We start from the raw sequence: 24,763 nt of genomic DNA on the forward strand, positions 1-24,763 counted from the left end.
GCAAGCTAGAGAGGCCCAGGAAAGCAAGCGGTAGTTCTAGCCCAAACTCTAAGGCCAAAAAACCAAGGGAGCCAATGGCGTCAGTCCCAGTCTGAGTCCAAAGGCCTGAGGACCAGGAGCACTGATGTCCTAGGGCAGGAGAAAATGGATGCCCAGCTCAAGTAGAGGGAGGGAATTCATCCTTCCTCTGCCTTTTTGTCCTGTTCAGGCCTTCAGTGGATTGGATTAGATCCATCTGCATCGGTGAGGGCAATTATCTTTACTCAGTCTACCAATTCAAGTGCTAGTCTCTTCGGGAAACACCCTAGCAGACACACCTAGAAATCTGGACATCCCTTAGCCCAGTCAACTTGACACATAAAATTAACCATCACATCCAAATAACAAAATATGAAAATAGCTTAATACAACAGGTGGATGGACCTAGCTCTTTAACCTAACAGAAGCAAAATAAAAAAGCCAGAGTACCCAGTGCAGATGTTAGGGTATCAAGCACCTTCAGTAGAATGTATCTGAAAGTTTGAAAAATGGTACTTTGAACAGAAATGTATTTTATTCAAAAAATAATAGAAATGTATGAAGAACACACACTTGTATTAAGACTGGAGGTTTATTAAATGCTTTATCGTAAAGTATTAAGCCCACTCCATTACAATACACAGGCTTGATGTTCTAACAAGTAACACTGTGCCTCAGTCCAAGGAAGCTCGTGATGCTAATACAAGGTGGAATTGTGGGGAGCTACAAATACAAAGATATCGTCCTTCTCCTCTTCCAAAACAACTGCAATACTGATGTTCAGAAATGTGTATGCATTGGGAAAAACTTGTAAAATATCCTGAGTATTCCGTTAAACAACTTTTTAAAATTAGGTTACCTTAACGGAAAACATGAAAATTTTCTGATGGAAAATCCATTTTAATATTTATTATCTTCAATAACTGAGAACCACAATCCAAAATATTTATTACACCATAAGAAAGTCTTTGGAGTTATCATAAGGCTTTCTAGCATAAGGTAAATTTCAAGGCAATGTATCAAGGACTAAATTTTCTTCAACCACCAACTTAGTGATATGCAAAGATAAAAGAAATGTCAAGGGTAGCTGATTATCTTCCAAATAACAGGATCTAAAAAATATTGGGGGAAAACAAGGATGTGGGAGTGAGTGGGTATTAGATGATAAGAGAGACGGCTAGGAAGAGGTACTGAGACTAGTTAGCATTAACTAGCATGTATTTTCATTCATTAGTCAATCTTTTCTTCATATATGTAATTATTTCAAGATAGCACTTCTAAACACTAAATTGGTTCATTCATTTTTCAAGTCAGTTGCAAAGAAATTTTGATTCTGAATATCTAAAGTTATAGCTGAGCATTTTGATATTTACCCCTAAGAATATCTGGCATTCTCAGCCATGGCTCTTGAATACATGGTTTCTTAATAAAATATCACTAAAATAGAACTGATTTTGAAAAAAATACTACCTAGCTAGAGCTCAGGGTACTAGTCACAACCAACTCAACCAATTCCTGTCAATTAGCTACTCAGAACTAAGCCAATTTAACCAATTCACATTATTTAGCTCGCACAGAAGCTAGATCTTTTTCTTTTTAAATAATTTAACCAATCCTATATAAAAGCAACTTTTCAGAAAATGACACCTAAGATTTGCATTGAATTTGGCACTTCTAGTCTACACTTTGGTACCCTGCCTTTTCTAAACTGGACACTTTGCTCTATGAATATGACCATCAATGAAAGAACTTTAAAGTAAAGAATAGGAACTTTAATTTGGATGGAAGTATTTTGTATTCGTATTAATGAAAGAGCCCATGCTTTCAAGGGAATGGAAAAAAATAAATTCATATGTAGTAATATAGAGTACTGCAATCCTAAGTAATCCAAACATATAACCATCTCCATTACAGAATTAAGCAGCCAGGTCTAATACACTACAAACCATTTGATTAAAAAGGCTTATAACCAAGGCTTTAACAAGGGAACACTGGTGAAAATAGGTTTAGAATATATAGCCTTGTAAAATAAGATATTTTTTCAACATTAAAACCTTGTTTCAGAAGTACCCCGCTTCAAGTTGTTACTCAAAAACTCATCGTGTTCAAAACTCAAATTATTGTGAGATCTTGAAATCATAAGAAGCTTCTCCTTATTGGTAAAGTCTTTCTTGATTGCAGCTTGGGGTACAAGCAGCCTCTCCATCGGGTCCTCTTTGTTCTCTAGTTTCATGTATCCTTTGCTGTTGCTTCGATCCAACCGAGGCCAACTTGGATGTTTCCGTTGTTCTGCCTGAACGGTTAAGGTGGAGTGACCCCGGTCTAAGTCTAAGGATTTCGAATGTGACGAGAGCAAATGCAAGGATGTGTTGGACCCAAACTGTCTTCTGGCATCCCCAGGAGACAAGAGCTGTCCAGCCCCAGGTCCAAGGGCCACAGAGGACTTGTACTGACTTGACAGCGACTCCCCAATGGAATTATTCCTTGGGATCATCATACTGACTGGCTGGAAGGACTGACTGGTATTGGGCAAAGGGACCATCAGGGAGTCCATTGACAAATTCCTCGACCTACTTTTGAGGTTATCAGCATCCTCAGTGATGTTGTCTATACTGGGCTCATCGATAACGCAATTATTAAGTTTGATCACAGGCAATGTAAAAGTACTGATGGACGATGACACAATTGACTTGGTTTCACATTTCTTAGGGCCACTGGTCTTATCATCAGTTGTCTGGGAAGGAGGTGGACAGAGGCCACAAACAGAGTTAGAGCTGTCAGAGAGCAAAGGTGGCATAAGGTGTCCAAAACTCTTACTTTCATTTATCACCAGCTCATCCTCCTCAACAGAACTGTCCATCCGAAAACTGCTCCTAAAACCTGAAAAAGAAGCAATGGTGTTTGCTGCCAGTCTCGAGGCACAGGAGTGCCCATTCTGTTTTACTTCCGTTTCCCCCATTAAACCAGGGTAGATGCCATTCATATGCTTTTGCTCCTTGATTCTTAGCGTGTGGATGTCGATGACTGTGGAATAGATATCCCTCATATGTATGACTTTTGTTTCTTTGTCACGGTTCTCGTGAAGAATGGCGTTAGCACAAATGAAAATGAAAATGCCAATCCCCATTGTGAAAGGGCCAAGCATTTTCATGTTATCAGAATGCAAATGCTGCTCAAAGAAGCGGACCACCACGCCACCTTGGCTCCGGATGACCTGAGTTTCGTTTGTTGACAATGTCGTCTCAGCATCGATAAAACTTTCTTTTTGAGGCCAATATCCAAGGACTGCCATTGCGATCCCTACAATGGAGATAAGGACTCCTAAAATGAGGAAGAAACCAGATGGGGAATAAAGCCGGATCTTGCCGCGAACAACCACGACATCGGCCCGAGGTCGACGCCTGACCGGTTTCTTCTCCTGGGCAGCAGGCGACGGGCTGAGGTTGACATGATGCTGCGATCTGGCAGAGTCTTGCCTCTTCAAGGCGGCCAGGCCAGTTATCACTCCACCAGTTGCTATCATAGTTCAGTCTTTTATTCTGAAAAGAAGAGAAAAAGATGACAATCTAAGTATGTTCTGAGGTATGCACAGCAGTTCAGCAATTGTTTATATAAGACATTATGGAAAAGCCCGAACGAACATTTTGGCCAATGCTGTATATTGTTGTTGTTATTGTTTCATGTAATGCAATGGGGCCCGAGGAATAAGTCTTTAATTTGGGTATTGTTTTGTTTATTGACTAATGTAAAATTCTGGAGATTTCCTTTTTTGCCAGAATTAGTGTTTCTATTATTAATGAAATGTGAGCTCAAGGTATATTTGACTTAAATAATTTTATCACTTATTATATAAAACAGTTCCTTGGTCACAAGATACACATATTCTCTGTCTCTGCCTCTGTCTCTCTCTCTCACACACACATCATCCTTCATTATCTGTTATTTTAAAGAAACAGAAAAATCCAGAACACTTAATAGGCCCCAAACAACCTCTAGATTTACAAATAGAATACATTCCAGCAACTCACAGTTCTAAGACCATTCTTGTGAAAGTCACCAATGAACTCTTACCTACCACGTTTAATTTCTCCTGCTCAATTCTCATCTTCCTCGCTTCTCTCTTTCCATGGATATTACCTGACCCTTCCTTTCTTGAAACTCTCTCTTGTCCAGCTTTTTATGATGCTAAGTCTTCTGGCTCTTCCCTGACCTCACTGACTATTTCGATTTTGGCTCATCTTCTCTCACCCAAAAGTAGACCACCTTCCCTCCAGTGTCCTGTCCTTGGCCATCTTCTCTTTATGGTTCCCCTTGGTATTCATTTTCCCTCCCACGGTTTCCACCATTTCCTTTAAGCTAATGAGTCCCAAGTCTATTTCAAACTGTAGCCTGAGTTTCAATTTCACATTTCCAGCTCTCCATTGGGGGACATATATATGTACCTTCATGCTCCTACAGCAAAGCTGAACTCACCTTCCATCCCACAACACACAGAGCTGGACTCACCTTCTACCCACACTACTTGACTTGTCTGACTTTTTCAATGCTCTCAGTTCTCAGGCTTGACTCTCCATAGTTATCTTTGACTCCTCCCTTCCTTCTTCCTCTCACCTTCCAATCAGGTTCTAACTCCTAGAAATTTTCACTATAGAATGTCTCTCAATTCTACCCCTTCATTCCCATCCTGCTCTTCCCAGACTAGTGCAGGTCTTTGAACTCTTACCAGACCATTATAATAACTTCCCAACTGGTCTTCCAAACTCCATTTCTCTTCCTCCACAATCAAGCTTACACGCTGAGGGCAGATTAATTATCCTAAAATACAGTTCTGATGTTGTTTAAAGAGTGGAAGAATGGATAAAATATTCCCCACTACCTACCAAAGTTTTAATCTGGGATTTCAAACCCATGAATTCAACTACTGAATTTAGCTTCATCTCCAACTGCTCTCTTTCATTTATAAAAACTAAAACGCAACCATATTGCCTGTACTTCATACTATACTATTTCTGAGACTCCGTTAATAATGTTTCATCTGTTTAGATCCCCCTTTTCACATATTTCACATATTATCATCTGGCTGATCACTGAAGCTGATATTCCACTTCCTTTATAAAGCCTTCTCTAATTCACTAAGCAAACTCCTACACGAGTCCATTCCTCACAGCATTTTAGCAAGTGTTCTATGGCACTCACCATATTATAATGTCTTAGTTCTTCCACTTCTTGTGGTCAAACATCAAGTTCAATCCACATTTTTTTTATCAGAAGTATTTAATATAATACCTTACACATAGCTAGTGTCAAGAGATATTTGCTAAACTGCTCAGTAAGGGAGTAATACTTTTCCTGAGATTTGCTATATAATCATAATATTACTATACTAACTTTCCTAGTTAAAAATTTGAACAAATTTAATACCAAAATAAAAAGCAACATTTTGTGACTTGGTAAAATATTTGTCATTATTTGTGATGAATAGCTCTCAAGCTGCCAAATCTGGCTGGTAGAAAACAGAGAATATTTTAAGACCCACAAGGTCTCTGGCAAATTTCTGAGAGGGTTGCTTCACGGCATCGAATTCTGTCTTGCAAAATCAAGCTCTCCTTTTGAATTTCTATTTATGATTTTTGAATTGTCCTTAACAGGGTCGTGGATGGTATCTACAGTTTTAGCTAGCTGAACTGGCTGGTGAGTAAATCCAGCCTTTGTTGGAATTCTAAGTTAGATTAAAGTAGTTGAATATTGGAAGAACAAACCATATTATAACCCATAGCTCTAGTCTGCGAAATTTATCAAAGTATACATACCGTAGCTTAGAACCTTTCCCAAACCTTGGCTAAAACAAAGCTGAGTGTCAACCTACGTTTTCTTGAACCAAAAACAGTTTCCAGCTCTTGAAAAAAATGCTTAGATTACATAGGAGCCATCTAACTCAATTATTTCCATAATGGCAGGATCGGAATTTTGTCTAAACTCTTTCTGAATAGAATGAAAACAAGGGCAAAAGACTCGCATCTGGTTTAAAAGCCACCTCGGTGAATTCCCATTCCATACACATTCCTAGCCCTCCCCAACTTGGGAAAACATTTTCTGCTAGTGATGCCATTTTCTATTCCTGAAGCTGATAGAGGAAAAGAGGCTGGAAGAGAAATCCAGATGAGGAGAGAAGGTGGCAAAGTGCAGTGAGTGAGTGGGCTCTTTTGTGAGCAAGCAAAGCCAGTCGGAAGAGACGGGAAGAAAAAGCAAGGGCCGCTTAAGAGTGTGAGCGAAGGGAGGATCCTGGAGGAGTTTATAAATCGAGATGAGAATGAGGGGGAGGCGGAGGCTCACACAGCTTCTTCAGCCAGTCGGCCCTGGCCAGCCGGACAGGGGCACCAACACGCCCAAGGATCGGCAAGCTCAGGGTGGGTGTCAGTGTCGTCCCTCAGTTCCAATCAAGGCAACTGAACACTAAGTGAGCCTCTTTGGGGATTCAGGGTCCCAAACTGACCCTGAGTTGGGAAAGCAAAAGTGCGCAAACTCGGTCCCTGCTTCAAAGAGCTTGAAAGCTAATGAAGGGGCTCATACACCGACATAGAACATAACGTGGTAACCCCTAGAATAAAAGTTTCAATCAGGGAGGACCTTTACAGCAGGCTTCATGCAGGCAAGAGCATGCTAACATTTATCACAGTAAAAAAATCAAGTGAATGGCACATCGGGTAAGGTCAAGAAAAAGAAAGGCTGGGGAACAGAGCTCTGCCCAGCCTTTGGCACACAGCGTGGCACTGAGGGAGGGAACCAGGCGAGGCTAGAGAGGAAGGGGAAGGCCAGGTCTCGGGAGGGAGCAGGAGTCATTGCCGAATGCTTGAATGCTACACTCACACTCGATGGAGCTGGAGGAAGATGCAAAACCCAGTTGTTGTCATCTTAGGAAAATTAATCTCAACTTGTAGATGAAAGCCGTAATGAGGGACTGATATTGGGAAATAACATGAGGATGCTAAAGGCAGCTTTGCAATAAGAAATTTAGTGAAACTATAAAACCTAGAGGCAGTGAACGCACAGGCCTCGGCATCTTCAAACTGCAATGTCAGCTTGGTCCAATGTGTTCAGTACATGCAAAAACAAATTAAGTCTACTTCTTTATTTATGCTGCAAAGCCACATCTCTTCCATCCTACACTTTTACGACTTTTTTTTTTTAATATTTATTTATTTATTTATTTTTGGCTGTGTTGGGTCTTCGTTTCTGTGCGAGGGCTTTCTCTAGTTGCGGCGAGCGGGGGCCACTCTTCATCGCGGTGCGCGGGCCTTTCACTGTCGCGGCCTCTCTTGTTGCGGGGCACAGGCTCCAGACGCGCAGGCTCAGTAGTTGTGGCTCACGGGCTTAGTTGCTCCGCGGCACGTGGGATCTTCCCAGACCTGGGCTTGAACCCGTGTTCCCTGCATTGGCAGGCAGATTCTCAACCACTGCGCCACCAGGGAAGCCCATTACGACTTTTTTTTTTGCTGGTGATTTGCTGGGATTGGAGTATAGGGACCCCATTAACTACAGTCTTCTTCTTGTAACAAATCATTGCATCCTTCTAAGTTTTAATAATAACAATAACAATAATAGTAATAATAGCTAACACACACTGCTCATAGTCAGGCACTACTCTAAGTGTTTTAGGTATAAGAACATATTTATTCTCACAGCAATTCCGGAGGTGGACACAATCATTATGATCTCTATTTTGCAGATGAGAAAACTGAGGCTCAGAGAGTTTAGGTGACTTGCCTAAGGTCACACAGCTCAGAGGTGGCTCCAGAGCGTATGCTCTTACAGAATTTGAGATGGGGATGGGCCTCTAAATTTGCTCTAAATTTGCTTTTGCTTGAGGTCTTCTTTCCCTGTCCGTTTTCTTATTTTGATTCCTGTTTCTGCCAGAACACGAGACCCTAAAGAATGCTTTGTGCCTTTAAAACTGTGACTATGAACCAACTGACTTCCATTTCCATTTCATGGGGAGTAGATGAGGATGAAGACCCATCCTTGGGTGAGCATTGGCCTCTCACATCTGTCTAGATCACCTTCAGCATATGAAGGTGCAGACTCAGAACAGACCACTCTCCACCCCGACTCCCCTCCTTACTCTACCATCCTGTATAGGGTAGGGCTGGGGCTTATTTCCTCAAAAATCCAAGTGAAGAATTTTTCTACACTGAATTTCATTTTGTTAACTTGGGCACAGAGTTTTGGTTTATCAGTCTCTCTGGATCCAAGGCTTCACCCAAACTTCTGAAACTTGAAGAAAGCCCTTTGGTATTCCCCTAGAGACCTCCTCCTAGGTGGACATTGCTAATTTATGTAAATATTCATTCATGAAATCAGTAAAAACTGATATCTGGTACTGTAGTAGATATAGGGCTCAAACTATGTGTCCTGGCCTAAAGAATATAATGATTAGCAGCTATTTTTTTGAGGAGGTCATTCAACTAGCCTAACGAGAGGGTCAGCTACACTCAGTGTTTCCATATTCTCCAAAGAGATATCACGATTTTGTCAAATGCCAAGCTAAAAGACAGATATTCTTCTGTTAACAGCACAAACCAAAACAAAAAGTTAGTTCGGGTTAACTTTTAGCTACATATCAATCGTCCTATTTTGCATTCTCAGTGTTCATAAATCAGCTACAATTTTTCTAGCAACAGCTATAAAGATCGGCAGCTTAAATTTCGCACAACACACCTGCTTCTCCACTGTGCAAACCAGGATCCTGTTGGGCTGTCTCCAAGCCTTTGCCATCGTACCCACTCGTCGTAGAGCTCAGAAGTCATCAGGAGGAATTCAATCTCATTTGCTACCTTTCTCACTACAGACGCAGACCCTTGCATTCTTTCAAGCACACTTAACATCTACTCGTCTACCTTGGGCTCATCTCCCCTCTGGACCATGTTTATTCTACACCTTTCAGCTGAAAGCTCTTTCTCCTTGGCTAGGAGGATTTCTGCCTGTGTATCACGTATCAACGCTACACCATCCCATCTAACTGTCAGGTTTATCCTCTCCTGTTCTTGCTCTGATTGTAATTCTAAAAGCCTTATTGTTGTTGTCCTTTACCCTTTTTACAAGTTTAAGCACATTCTGGAATTTGCTTTTCATAGCCCTAATCCATACAAGTTTTTAACCTACTGTTCTGACCACACGTGAGCCTGTTTTACACCACATGTGATTCTAAATGCATTCATATGCTCATATCTAAGGTAAAGGTAAGTAAATAGACTTGCAGAGTTGAAAGCTTTAGAAGACTTTGAATCCAGACATTCCTTTTAGCCAGCTAAAAACAGGAATGTTGTCTAAGATCTAACAATGAATTAGCAGAAAGAATAGGATTGGAATTTAAGTTTTCAGACTCCCAGGCCAATGTTCATTCTTGGTTAGACATTCCTCTTTGTATTATTTTTCATGCTATCTTCCAATGCCTCGCTCAGTGCCTAGAATGTAGTTAAGTGCTCAGCAAGTTTATTTGTTGACTGCGAACTGCCTTGATGAAGGCTTGACTATGACTGAAATATGCTAGTAACTAGGGACACAAAGATAATAAGACCCGATCCTTGATTTCAAGGAGTATGGGGTCCAGTGGGAAAGCAGTCAAAGTACACGTTTAAAGTAGAATGAATGAATTGCTCTGATGGAGCTATACTAGAGAATGCTCTTCCACACTATCTGGAGGAATCAAGGGAAGCTTCCAAGAAACAGCAGCAGGTCATGGAGACCTGGTGCATCAGCAGGAGTTGGCCATGCAGATTCTAAGTCATTCTTTTTCCTATTTCACAAGAGTCCTCGCCCTACAGTTTTTCTTCATCTTCTCAGCTGAAGTGTGCCTATTATTTTAAATATATTTGATACTGTCTTATGTATACTTTGAATTTTTATTCTAATCTCGAGGTTTAAAAAGTTGCCAGACAGTGAGGCTATCTGCCAAAAGGAAGTGAAAATTAATCTATGCCTTCAGGACCAAACAAAAGCATTATATTAAAACCCCATGTGGTATCCACAGATGTGACAGACGGAAATATTTTCTGTTCAAGCTAGAACAGTTTTAGGACTTTCTTCCTTGTAGAGACATCTTAAACTTTTAGAGGAGGATTTCTAATCTATATCTTTACCAGAGTTGAAAGAGAAAATGCCTATGGGTGACAGATAGCTCAATCATATTAAAGTTTAAAAAATAAGAATAGAACAGAAATCATTTTTTAATGTGTAGCGTAATGGTTTTGCACATGGGCCTTGAAATCAGAAAGACAGGGGTTCACACCATTGCTTCATCACTTGATAGCCTTGCAACCTTGGGCATGTTGTTTTAAACTTTTCTCCTCTCAGTTTCTTCATGTATAAAATGGCAAAACCCGTCTTTAATACAGAGGATACAGTACACTGGGGGCAGAAGACCTGGGGGGACTTGAATCCCTACACAGCACTTAAGAGCCATCCTTGAAAAACTGGCTCAACCTTTGAAGCCTCAGTTTCCTCATCTGTAAAATGAGGAGAGTACCAATAAGGTTGCTGTAAAGCAAAGGAAATGATAAATGCAAAGCACAGCTCAGTGTCTGGGAACGAAGGACTATATCAGTGATGTCAGCTGTGTCTGATTTTAAGGTCTTCTTGAGGATAAAATGAAGCATATAAAGTGTTCACTATAGTGTTGATTACAGTAATTTCTCAATAAACAATAGCTATTAACTCTTCGTTGTTTATTATTATTAACCCTTTCATTGCTCAGGTAGGCAAACTAAAAACATATTTTAATATATTGAGTTAAATAATTAACGATGGGTCACTGTACATGGGAAGGAAATTATGACTGCAAGTTTGTCCTGGGATTTAGAGTCAAAAATTATCTGAGTGGCATCTGTGTATTTTAGTGGCAGAAGCATAAATAATTTGGTGGTTGCAAAGAAGAGTTGAGTGTATGTAAGAGAGAGACAGGTGGGAGATATGTTACAGAAAGAATAAAGCATGATTTTCTTTTCAATTCATTCTATTTGTTGAGATTTGGAGACTTGTCTCTGTCAAAAAATAATAGCAATAATAAAAACAAGGTAGAAAAACCCAAACCAGTTCATGTGATGTTTTTACTTAGTGATGCAATTAAATCATATGTCTGAATAATCTGATCAATTCTGCAAGCACCATTCTGTTTCCACTGGGACACCCGGACATAAAACAGATTGAAAATGAAGAATATGGGTTGGGGATATGAGAACTAGAGAAGATGCTGAAAGGGTGACATAAAGTGAAAATTTACAAAATGTGAATTTTGTGACAAAAAGTTTAAGCTATGATTTTATGTACATTCTGAAGACCTTTGCTGGCCTACCATGGAGAGAACGGTTTCTTAATACTTAGTATAGCTCTACTTCCACACGAATGCTAGAACTAAAGGGAAATACAGAATTTTTTGATAATTAGCAGCATGATACCCAGTCATTAAAGATAAAATATCATTTTATGGACAAGTACTTCCTAGACATGCAGAAAATGCTAGGAACGGAAAATGCACTTGGAAATCTATATATGTTCTTTGTTACTGATGCTTTCATAACCTGCCAGCCTGACAAACTGTAAAATATGGGCCTAAACCAATTATGAGCTGTGTAACAATGACGTGGAACAATTTCTTTCCAAGGGCTAAAAGCCAGGAAGCCCATGGAACACAAAAGTCTTCAGGAGGCCAAATAACAGATCCATAATGAGCTGTTAGAAAAAAACTCTGCTGAGAGCCAGTGGGAGACATTTTCCGCAGGAACAGAAGAAATCAGAACCTCTTTCCTCAAAGTAGAAATATACTCCCCGCCCTGGATCCCAATTCTTCAAATCTGGACGAGTCCTTAGAAGGACTGTCACACTCCCTGTTCACTTTGTTTCCTGACAGGAAGTCGACTTGAAATTGGTGTAAAGAAGCTATCACTAAAGAAGTCACAAATTTACTAAGATGCAGGAAGTTAGCTGAGATATTCCTGCATAAAGAGCTGAAGTATTTAAAATCACAAATTGGACTTTTTATATGGATCCCTCCTCTGCAGGAGAGCATATTTCATAACTTCACTTACAGGTAGGGTGACCGTGTTTTTGAAGACAATATTGGAAAGTGAGACTCTAAAAAGTGGTAATGTCCTCTCCAGTGATTTTAAATGCCTGGAAAATCCAAACACATGCTGACATTCCTATAGGGCAAGGGGAAAAGCTGGAGGGCAGTAGGAAGTTTCAATCCCAGTTGCTCCACTTTCTAGCCAATATCTTGTATACGTCTGTCAGTTTTGCATGTAACACAGCTGTGCCAATACCGTTAAGGATGCAAAAGGTCTTGCCTTCTTTACTGTAAAGAAGGAACCACCTCCCACCAGAGCAAAAACACCATCTAAACTAGCAGTGAGCCATGTCATCTTTTAATCCACGGTAACAGTACCGCAGTACATCAAATTTCTTATAAAGTTTTCCAACTGACAGTAGCTCTAAGCTACATAGCATTTTTAAAACCCTAGAAAAACATTAGGAAGTAGTTCAAAGTCCATCTAGAGAATTTACTTTTTTTTCCCATAAGTAAAATCTGAGCAGGATTGCCTTTCAGGCAAAATAGAAAGTGGTAGGAAGAGAGGCCTTGTGAGGGATGGCAAGACCAAACTCCACAACTCACACTAAAAAAGAATCTATTAAGCTTGGAAATACAAGAGTCCCTTAGCATTTAGGGGACATATTCCACAGGTCCTTTAGAGAAACTCTACTATTGATAAACGTACTGAAAAAAAAAAATACAGGAGGCAGTGGGAATGCATGTAACTATTTTTATTTTCATTTTCTTCCCTCTCTTCTCCTATTTGTACAGGTTAGTGGCAGCAAGGGGAATTGAGGAAAACATATTTTTAGGCTTCCAGTTGAAAAAAAAGGATTTGTTGGCCAGTCTGTGTTTCTCTTATCTTCTCTATTTGGGAATTAACTTGCGCTCAAGGTAAAAACCCAACAGCACAAAGTGAAGAAGTCTCTCCCACCCCTGTTTTCTCTAGTTCCCCTTCCCAGAGGTAAGCACAGTGTTGGATTTCTCCTAGCTATTTCCAGAGAGGGGGGAGAATATTTTCTCATTTGGTTTTTCACAATTGATTTATACAAGCTGTTTAAAAATCAGCTCTCTGGTAGTGATATGCCTGGCAAACATATTTAATTTATATTTTTACTTTTTTTCATTGTATCTTTAACCAAACAGAAGATTTCAATTCTATGCGATTAACCTTATCAGTATGTTGATTGATGGCCTCATATAATCATTAGAAAGACCTTCTTCAATGTTAGATTATATTAAAATTTTTCCCATGTTTTCTTCTAATAATTTTATATGCCAATTATCTTCCATTTTAATATTCTGATGTATCTGGAATTCCTTTTTGTTTAAGAACTGAGATAGGGATCTACTTTGTTGACAGGTAATCAGTCACTCCTTTCTCGGTTTGAAATGCTACTTCCATTACATATTACTTTCATGTATCAGTACTATATACCAAATCTCATGTGCATATGGATCAATATTAAGGGACTGACATATATACACTAATATGTATAAAATGGATAAATAATAAGAACCTGCTGTATAAAAAAATAAGTAAAATAAAATTCAAAAAAAAAAAAGACTTACCATTCTGTTCCATTAATCAGTCTATTAGTTTGCCAGAAGCAAACTGATTTAATTACCATTTGTATTAAAATACATATTTGAATATCTGATAAGATTAGTCCATTCTCATTCTCCTTTGCCAAAAGCTTCTTGTCTATTGTTACACATTTTATGTGCCTATGAACTTTAGAATTTGATTTTTAAAAATCCGGTTAGTATTTTTATTGGGATCGTGCTAAATTTCTACATAAATATAGGGAAACTTGGCATTATTATACCACAGCAGCATTTTATCTAAAAAGTTTTATTTTATGTTATATTTTTTTTAAACATAGATCTTTCTTAATTTTTGTTACTTTTTATTTCTTGGGTATGTTGTCACTGGGTTTCTATTGCACATTGGTGTGTTTTCTGTCAGTATCATTTCTATCTTCAAGTGATTGTTGTTTGGATGTAGGAAGGCTACTGATTTTTGTACATTAATTTAGTACTAACCTACTTTACTGAACTCGCTCACTTAAATAAAAAACTTTTCAGTTCATTCTCTTAGTTCTAGAAATATAATTATGTCATCCAGATATATTTTGGCCTCCCTTTTCCCAATTTTAAACCTACAATTGCTATTATCTAACTATCCCCCACTACCCAGAGAGCAAAGGTAAGCAAGTACACAACAGGAATGACGTGGACATCCTTGCCTCACTCCTATTGAATGGGAATGCCTACTGTTTCACCCCTGAAAAAGTACCAATCAGTGCCTGCTTTAACTGAGAGTTTTTACCTAGAATTCCAGGAGACAAAATTAACTGATTCAGAGCTGCTGAGGGAGAGGAAGACAGAGAAAATGGGCAAAGGGCAGAAAAGAAGGAAGAGGGAAAGGTGGGAAAAGTGGAGGACAAGATGGAGAAACGTATTGGGGGAGAAAATTACGGATTATTAGTGCAAACATTAACTATCTGAAAGTGAACAACTCCTGTATATTTCCTTAAAGGTCCTTACTTCTTTTCATCTCGTCTTTTAAAAAAACATTTATATAAGGACAGGAATTGTCCTCCTGGGGTTGCTGGGATGACTGAATCATCTACAAATCCTGACTCTAAATATATTAGCTAAAAGGGAAAAGTTGAGAAGAATGATAGACTGTATGAAATGTCAGGAATATGAAAAAGACTGGAAAGAATGCTTAGCAGTAAAAATGATTCAAGAGAGACCTAACCTAACATCAACGGGGGATAAAACCGTGTTTCTAAAAACATTATACAGGCACATTACGACTTTCTACAAGGGTAGGGTATTTGGGGATCATGCTTGAGATATTTTTAGCTTCAAATATCAGTTATACTTTAGAATGGTTTGCTTCATTGATAATTTCCTGTGAGAGATAGCAATCCAAGAGAAAAATGGACAAAAGACATTAATAGTCAATTCACAGAAGAAAAAAATACAAATGTCCAGTTAACAAATGAAAAGGGCAACTCAGTAGCAAGCAAAGAAATGCAAACTAAAGCAATATCAAAAGTAAAGTTATAACTTTACTTACTAATTGACAAAAATGAAAAAAAGAGGGATTGATTATGCCCCTTATTGGTGAAGTGTAAGAAAATAAACTCTAATAAGCTGGCAATGAGAGGACAAATTGGTACTTTTTTGAGGTTAATTTGGGAATGACTTTCCAAAGTTTAACTGTCCATTCCCCTTGCCACGCCCCCATTTCACTTCTATGAAGACATCCTTTAGAAAGACTTGCAGAAGTACACATAAAATCATGCATTCAGTGCTACAGTAATGGCAACAGCTTGGAAATAACTTAAAGGTTCATCAACAGAAGATTGTGCTGCATCTGTATAATAGAATATTATGCAGATATCAAAAATGATTGATATAGACCAATAAAGAAAATTTTTCACATCATATTTTTGAGATTTTACAACAGAAATAAGAGTCCAGGCCTGTTGATGTCAAACATACAGACGTGTTTGAATATGCACTGAAATAACGCAGGAGGCAACCTCACTGTTAACGGTGCTTATGTTTGAAGAGTGGGATTGCGGGGGATACCTAACAGAATGCTCACTTTCTACATATCCAAATTATTCACGTTTTTGCAAGGAGCGTGCACTGCTTTTATTTCATTTCCATTTTGGGACTCTAATTAAATACAGAGCAAAAAAAAAAAAGGATGCTGTAACTTGTCAAATAAGATAAAAAGTAGGCCAACCCGATAGACATTTGGGTAATTCTGTGGACTTGCTAATTTAAAAACAGGTGTAATGTAGCCTTTGAGGCAAAAATGCAGAACTTAAAAAAATACGAAATGGCGAAAATCACTAACCAGAGTAAACCAGAAATTCAGGAATGAAAGATTTACTTATGGTACATCATAATCTTGAAGCACAGAAAACAATTCTTACCTACCTGGGCAACACTTGCATTTACTGGGTGCAAGGCAACATAAAGCATGAATTAAAGCATGAATCTGCCTTTAAACAATTTATAATCTAGAACATGCTCAAGGATAATGCTGTATATTGTAAAGCAAATCTTTTATCAGGATTGATCAGCTTTCTCTGTGCCTGGGCCATCCTGACCTATTCACACAACTCCCTTCTGGCTTTCAGAGGGGGTGTGGCTTGATTTCTTTCCCCAGAGCTCAGTCCTTGCTGAGAGCCTTTGGTTACTCTCACCTTCCAACTTTGATTCAATTATGCAAATGAGTTTCTTATGGAGATTATCTGGCAACTTCAACATTATTATTCTCATAAAGCATGCAGCCACCAAGGCTGGACAGAGATCTTCAGCTTCATTATGAGAGGGAAACTGGGCTGGGGCTCCGGAAAGGGGTCTTCCACTTAACCTGATTTATATTCATCTCCTCGTAAAGATGACGGAGCAAGACTGAATTTTATTTAATTTTCATGCTCTGCAGTGAAATCTCTGTTCTGTCCCCTCCATTTACCCTGTTTCATCCTTTGTGTGCAGCACAGCCCAGTGTCTACAGAGACTCATGAGTCATCCCAGTGTGAGGGTCTGTCTGGGCAGGGCCTTATGGCAGGAGCTGGGTGGGGTGGCAGGCAGGAGACCACCCTTGCACTCAAGGATTACCTCATACGTGCCTTTTCTCTGCTTAATCTGAACCTAAAGAAGGTATATTTACATTGAACTTTTCTTCAAGGCATTAACAACCCTGGGGCTTATTTAAGATGAGTTTATGCCAAGGGTGAGCTTTCCTATAAATTCACATGACTTCAATCTGAGTTTTAAAATGCCTTCAATCTTGATTTTTTTCCACCAAAATCAAATACTAGTAGGGTTATAGCAGTAAATTTTTGCTTCTGTACTCTATTTTTTTTTTTTTTGATTGGCTGTAGTTACATGCTGTACCACAGATTTTATCTGTATCCTTTTGGAGTTTAACCAAACATTTGTTGGCTTTTTCTCATATTGGCTCATTAAATCCTCACAATAACTATGAAAAGTAGTTATCAACATCCCCCTCACACCAATGAGCTAAGAGTTCAAGAAGACATGCAATTTGTACGTAAGTAACTATCTTACAAGATTTCCAACTCCAGTTCTGACTATACAATTTCTGTAGCCATGACATTACCTCCTGAAGAACTGGCTGTGTTTTCAAAATGAAAATGGTATAGAGAATTGAAGTAATCAGTCAGCTTATTCAGGCTTCAATATCCTTTGCTTTAAACCATATATTTATAGGGAGTCTGGATTATTTTTGTATTACTTTTTGAATGATAACGAGGACTATCCTTTCTTCCTAAAATCTGCATAAGATAATGAAATCTAGTAATTAAGTAATCAAATAACAGTCCTAATTCTTCCAGTTGAACACCGACTATGTCCAAAGCTCTGAAGTGAATCTGACATCCTCTGTGCTCTTATTGGACTGAGCGCCTAGAGCAAGGGGACAAGCAAGTACTAAGAAGTGTTCCAGGCACAATGACGGAAGTATTCATGGGGCATAGAGAAGGTCAAAAGGAGATAATGACCTTGGGGTTGGGGAGGGAATGAGCAGGAGAGGTTTCATTAAGAAGGTGACCCTTAAGATGTCTTAAAAGAAGGGAGGAGGGAAAGCAGAGAGGCAGAGAGGAATTTCCAGCAGAGAAAACAGAAGGAAGATAAGCCACAAGTGGACCTGCATGAAGTCAGACTGATTGGAGATTTAGACCCAAGTAGTATCACTTTCTGTCAGCAATCCCCAAGCAGAACGCAGAATTCAGTGGTAAAATCCTTAAGCCTTGCTTGATGGAGACACTAGTCACCATCATAGCTCCCCTGCTGGACCTGTGATCTCAGATAGTAATTCCTTCTCATAAAATAGTTGAGGACTATGTCCTGCTTAAAAAGTCATTTTAGGATTCATTCAGATTTAAATGGAACAAAGTTGACTAAACTAAGGTCTACAGACTTACTGAGATCGAAGGAGATGTTAGTTAAGTGGTGACTTTTTAATACTAATGAATCCCAGAAAGAAGGGAAAAAGTTTTATCCTGAATCTTTTCCAAGAGAACTGCCAAGAAGTTCAAATGATTTATCTGGAGACTTTGGGGGAGAGGATGTAAATTGAGAAAAGAATAAAAAATTAAAAATGAGAAAGGTACTAGTGCTTATTGAGCTCTGATTTTTTTTTTAGGACAATACATATTATCGTATTTAATCTTCAGAAAAAGTCTGTGAGAGAGGAAAAGCTGTACCATTTCACTGAGGCTCAGATAGGGTAAGTAATTTGCTCAACACCTCACAGCCAGGAAGTAGAAGAGCAAGATTTCAAGTCCAGATCTGTTTAGCTTAAAATCATGTGATTTCTCCTTCAATCGTATTGCTTGTTAACAGAAATAGGATTAGGGGAAGGAGGCATAATTGGAAATGTTGAGAGAAAACAAGGAGATGAGGGGGAGAAAGAAGAGTTTACGATCGTGAATTTAGGATGTAGTGATGAAAAATACATTATTTAAAGAAAAAACAAACGTGTCATTTAAAGAAAAAATACATTATTTAAAGAAAGAAATTATATGCATCTCTGAATTGCACGGCATAGTGCCACGCCCTCAATAACTTGCGATTGTTGGTGATGACAAAATGAGTTCAGCTTCTAACCTTTATAAGAACCACTTACATAAAAATTATCAAGATCGTATGTGGAAGTAATCAAGTTCCTCAAAAAAAAAAACAACCAAAAAACCAAAAACAAAACCAAATACCACAAATACCCAAATACCACATCACCCAATACATAGATAAAAGAAAGATCAAATATCCCCCAAAGCAAGTAACACTTGCTGCTTGATGGCAACACTTAATCTATTTAGCTTCTTATATATCTTATTACTTTGAGGCATAAGTTTTGGTATTTTATCTTTTTATCATTACAGATTTGACCATCTAGCTCCAAAACTAAGGATATGAAAAACTGACTCCTATTACCCTAAACTTATAGATAATATTTTAAAACCCAATCAGCTTAAAGATTTCACTTTTCACCTGAAGTATCAGATGAGAAGTATAAACTAAGGAAATGTCAGCAAAAGGCTTTTATTTGTTAGCTTTTATTTTTTAGTGTTTATACAAAAGCTTTTTCTCTCTTTCCAGAGGGTAATTTGACATGTTTTTTTTTTCCTTTCAATTACATTAACACAATGATTTGATCAACTAATTACGATACATTCAAATAAAGGAATACCATGTAGTCAGTTTTACAAATGTAGAAAATCATTTAATGACAGGAAGAAATGTTCAATAAATATGCTAATTGAATATAAAAAGAACAATGTAGTAGCAATCTCATTTATTTGAAAATTTATATTTTACATACACACACGCACACACACAAACACACACGGCTGGAGAACAGACACCAAAATGTACACAGCTGCTTATAGTGTACTGATTGAGCTACACAAATGCCCCTGTTGTAACTAGAGATACACACAGAGAAAAGATATACATAAAGAAAATACCCAGATAAGCCATTTGGAAAAGAGCTGATTTTATGGTCTAACTAATGTAATTTCTAGTTTTCTCATCTATTAATAAACATCCCAAACAGAAAATCGCTTAAAATCTGGACTTTCATTTCTTCAGGCTCACGTGTGTCTTTATTCTCAAAAGTCAAATTACTCTGTTGTTACGTCAAGATCAACTTAAGAGCTAATACCATGAAATTAAAGCTTGAAGCAGTCAACTAAATGATAAAACTCCTTGTGCAAAACTGCAGACACATTAATTTTATCTCCTACTAATATAGCTGAAGTAATTCCTTTTTAATGATTTCAAAAAGGCTGACCAGCTAACTAGCTAGATACCAGGAGTATAATAATAAAAAAAAAAAAAACTCATGAATTTCTTAAATAGTTGGTTAAAGGCTCCAAATGTTTGCTACAAGGAAACCATCCCTTTACTGACCAAATACAGCCTTCATAAGCGCTGGGCAGGCAACTCCCTCAGCTTTCTCTCTCTACAAGGTCTTCTGGGATGAGACAGCTCCCATGCGTAGGAATTCATAATCCGTAACAATCAAAACAACATTTGGGTAGACACATAAAAGAGAAGACAAGTATTATGATATCAGAAAGGTAAATAATTAGGACCATTCCACCAGTTCAAAATCAACATGAAAAACGAAGCAAAACCAGTACCTAGAAAGAAACTAGCACTGGAAAATTTGGGCTCCTTCTGGAAGGAGCACCGGAAGAGTTCAGATGGAGTAGTGCCGCTCAAAGTAACACGGCATTGGTATAACCCATGAGCTTGTTAGAAATGCAAATTCATGGGCCCTCTGCCACCTACTGCATCAGTAACCCTGGGGATGGGCTCAGCAACCTGTTTTCACAAGCCCTCTAGGTGATGCTGATGTTACTGAAGTTTGAGAGCCACTGAGATGGAGGAATTTCCTTAACAGACCCAGTCTTTACTCCGATTCAACAGTGGGGAGGGGACGGCTGACTGTATTCTTGTAAAACAGGATGCTTTTTCAGGGATGGAAGGAGGTGGGGAAGGGAATGATGTTATTAGAGAAATATGGCTCGAGGCAACAATGTCCAGCAGTGCTGTAGGATCTGGGAGACCCCTCCTTGCTTCCCCAGTGGTCACTGCCGGCCATGAGGATGAAAGAAGTGAAGAGAAAGGAAAAAGATAATTAGCATAGGATTGCAGGGGTCCCTGCACTGAGAAAATGTCCCCTTGTTCTCTCTTTATGCCTGAAATTCCTTTAACTGGGGACTGTACCTTTGTTGCATTGTCGTTCTGTTCTTCATTCACAGTTAATGAAGACCAACTAAGTTCCAGATGCTTCTGGGCATTGGGGACCCAAGGCTAAAGGATGACAGGGTCTTCACTGTAGAGAAGCTCACAGGCCAGAATAACACATTTAAGATCAAAGTGCCAACTAACACATAAAGTCATTTGTGGTAAAATGTAATCAATCAACCATCCATCACAATGACCCAATGACTGATTCTTTCCTGTTTACTGGAAAAGACTGAAAAAATAAGGCAAGAGAAATGTCTCCTCCCAAGGAAAAAGGAAGACAAAAGAGGACTCTAAAAACCAAGAGGACCTATTTTTGCCTAAATGGCTTTGACTATAGTACGACTTGCTTACCATCAACCTGGAAGAATCTAGGAACCATAAGCAGGGCTTTGCAGCATAACACAGTGCAAAGGAATGTGCAGAAACAGGGTTGGACACTCAAAAATAATGAACTTGGCTCTATAACATGAAATGTATAATTCCAATCCTCTTTGTTATTTAGCAGTTTATAAATAACAAATTTCCAATCTAGATAGAAAAGAATAACTGACTACTGTTACATCTAGTCAGCTGAGTCCTGATGCTGTGTCTGTGTAGCACACTGAGGCATTTCCCTCATGCAAGGTTAGGAAGTCATGCAGCTCTATTTTTCTTCCAGACACAGGCTCTATTTCAAAAATTCTATTTTCCTAAGACACACTACATGTAACAAGCTGATATAAGGTTCAAATCATCATTATGAATAAATTTTGTAACCAATGTAAGTCATAACAATCCCTAACATTTACTTAGTTCTTGTAAGGTACCAGGCATTAAGCTTAGTGTTTTACATTCACTAAATTAACCCTCCTGGCAATCCTACTAGGGCCAAGTGGTGATCATTAGGGCTGTTAATCAATATTTCAGTTCTCTTTCCAGGCTCACAGTCCCCCTGTTGGTTTTCATTTTCCCAACCCCATGAAGTTAGGCAAGAGAGGTGGCTTACCTTGGTCTGTCAAATGTGAGTGAAGAGATGTACGTCCTTTCCTGGCAAAAACCTTTAAAAGCCCGTGTGTGATTTGCTGTGATCCCTTCCCCTTGCCATAATGATCATAATGCCATAATGACAACCTTCCAGATAATAAAAAGACAATCATCCCAGGTTCTCATATAAGGATGATGTGAAAGAGCTACTGGGCAACCCACAACGGACATGAGTGAGTAAGAAATACATCTTGTTTTAAATCATTGAGATTTGGGGACTCTTCGTTACTGCACATAACCTATTCTGACTGATACAGATAGGTACTACTGTTATTCCAATGTTATACCAGAGAAGCTGAGAGTCAGATGGACTGAAAAATACCTTACTAAAACACAGAGGGTTGGTGTCACCAGGAAATGTCTTTTTGTTTAATACCTGATCCTCTGGCTTCAAAACCCAAAGGAATTCATTAGCTGATTCCTCAAAGATTCCCCCTTGTGGCTCCAGTTCATACTTTGCCAAACTGATATATCACATGACTAACAATTGGTCAGTTTGCCCTCATCTAAAGAGATTAAGCACATCGCCCACTGTGACTCAATTCATATGTGACTAAAGGAAAGACAAATCTAGATGTTTCTGACACTAAAGCTTGTGATTTTACCACAACGTTACATTGCTTTTATGGCTAAATGTATCCAGAAAGACTAAAAGTTCTGCTCCTTAATAGCTGTAATCTTGGGGTAATAATTTATGTTATAGCTTCAGGTTTTTTATTTGTAAAGTAAGAACACTTACCCTCTCTTCCTCATAGGTTGCTCTCAGCTAGGTTGTTTAAAGGGTTTGCAAACTATACATCAATAGAATTAGGAGTAGTAAATAGTAAAACTTCAGCTCTGAGACACTCCATGGTTTATAAGTGGCTCTAAAAAATGGAAGTAATAACTTTGTATTCAGTTCTTTTAGAAGAAAAGCTTTTCATTTCCATTATTAGGTATGAAAACATTTCTAAAATACAGTATTTCATTCCAGGCTCCTCAAACAATACTAAACATAATTCAATTTTCTCTTGATGACTCAGAGTTGTTTTGCTTTATTTTAATTATGACTATCAACTATGACATGGTTTTGTGTGATACTCTGAAAGTCTTGTAAAAAGTCAAGGTTTCCCCTTAAGAGCTTATGATCAAGAATGGGAAATGACTTTTTGAAAGCATAATCATGCCACTAGGCAAATATAGTTAGTGCTGTCACACAAGTAAGGTCCCACCAAAGTCTGGAGGAGGGAGAGATGACCCTGCTGTCAGCCAACACTGCCATTGGGAACAGTGGGTTCCTGCAACCGTCCTTCCCTGTCCAGTTCTTGTTTGGGGCTTTGGTCTTAGAAATGAGAAAGCCAAGCAAATAGATTTATTGATACTATGTGCAAATTAAAAGCGAGCAAAGTTGGAGTGAAGGCTTTGAGGATACATACGCTTTGGGCTTTATGACATCTATTTGACTTGTTTTTTGACTTTTGGGGTGTGTGTCTACTTCCTGTTTTGCTGCTCTTAATCTGTCTGCAAATTTCCAGTGAGTGTAAAGTTAGTATACTGGATCCTCTTTTATGTGTTTACATACATGCAGCATGACTACAAGAAAATAAATCTCTTCTAGATTTTACATTCCACATACATTCTCATAAAGAGGCCACCTGTTCAGGGCTTACCAATATATTGAAATTTCTTCACCTGGAAGATTCTTTCCATATGTACCCATACATTGCCAAGTCAATTTGAACCTGAGTAAACACGACTGTTGATGATACTTTCAAACAAATTTTTAAAAAGCACTACCCACTTGTGTTCAATTTTTAATTATTTGGGTTTTTTGAACGCTGTCATAATGTCAAAAGTAAGTATAATGTCAAAAAGGATAAAATGATGAACAACTCAAACTTGATCCTCACCTCCTTGGATCTACCTGTTGAGTGGGAAAGATAGACTTTGAATAAATAATTCTGAGTTACATGTGTTAAGAAGGGAAAATGTAGGATGACATGGAAGTGAATATCAAGGTGACGTGTTAAGAAGGGAAAATGTAGGATGACATGGAAGTGAATATCAAGGTGACCTATCTCAGTCTGAGAAGTATGAGGAAGTGACTTTACACTGAGACAGTGTAGAGAAGGGAGGGAACAACAGCATGTTCCAGGACTCTGAAATGGTTGAGTAGCCGGTTCTCAAAGAAATGAACAGAAACAATGTGGCTCAGGCAAGGCGGTGAGTGAAAAGGTAGTAGGGGCAAGATCACATGAGGTTTCATAGATCATATTAAGGGCTTTGAACTTTATCTTAGGAGACATGATGAATGGGCTTTATGCAGAGAGAGACTAGGATCAAATCTGCATTATTATAAGACTCTTGCTGCCATATGCAAAGGAGGTACAAATGATCTAGGAAGACTAGTTAAGAAGCCCTGCGGCAATCCAGGTAAGAGACGATGGTAACTTGAACGAAGGTGGTGGCTATGGGATCAATGAGTGGCCAGAACTGAGAAGGCAGTTTAGAAGGCAGAATAAATAGATCCTGGCATTAGAGTAGATGTGGGAGATAAAGGAGAGAAACTTGTCAAGATGATGCCTAGTTGCTGGCTTGAGCAATTGGATGTGGATAATGGCACCTTTTAGAAAAATAAGGAACAAATAGATAGAAGCTGTTGGAGGGGAAATTTTAGCTTTGAACATGTTATTGGATCTTACATTCCTAGAGACTTACTGTTAACTGACGATATGTATACACACACACACACACACACACACACAAATCAAAAGCTGAAAATTTAATCCATCGATAAAACAAGCATGAGGCTTAATGACTATGAATCATAATAATGTTGTTTTT

General features: G+C 38.5%; 1 protein-coding gene across 4 annotated transcripts in view; it reads right to left on the minus strand.

The window, feature by feature from the left end:
* Positions 1–591: 591 nt before the first annotated feature.
* Positions 592–24,763, minus strand: part of TMEM200A (transmembrane protein 200A) — a 71,583-nt gene continuing 47,411 nt past the window's right edge. For all 4 annotated transcript variants that reach the window (XM_068551539.1, XM_068551540.1, XM_068551541.1 and 1 more), the window contains one exon: positions 592–3,557. In XM_068551539.1, the coding sequence (XP_068407640.1) occupies positions 2,066–3,541 (1,476 nt within the window). In that variant the 5' untranslated portion in view covers positions 3,542–3,557 and the 3' untranslated portion in view covers positions 592–2,065. The remainder of the gene's footprint in view (positions 3,558–24,763) is intronic.

Source organism: Eschrichtius robustus, chromosome 9 (assembly GCF_028021215.1).
Source record: "Eschrichtius robustus isolate mEscRob2 chromosome 9, mEscRob2.pri, whole genome shotgun sequence".
NCBI classification, from domain to species: domain Eukaryota; kingdom Metazoa; phylum Chordata; class Mammalia; order Artiodactyla; family Eschrichtiidae; genus Eschrichtius; species Eschrichtius robustus.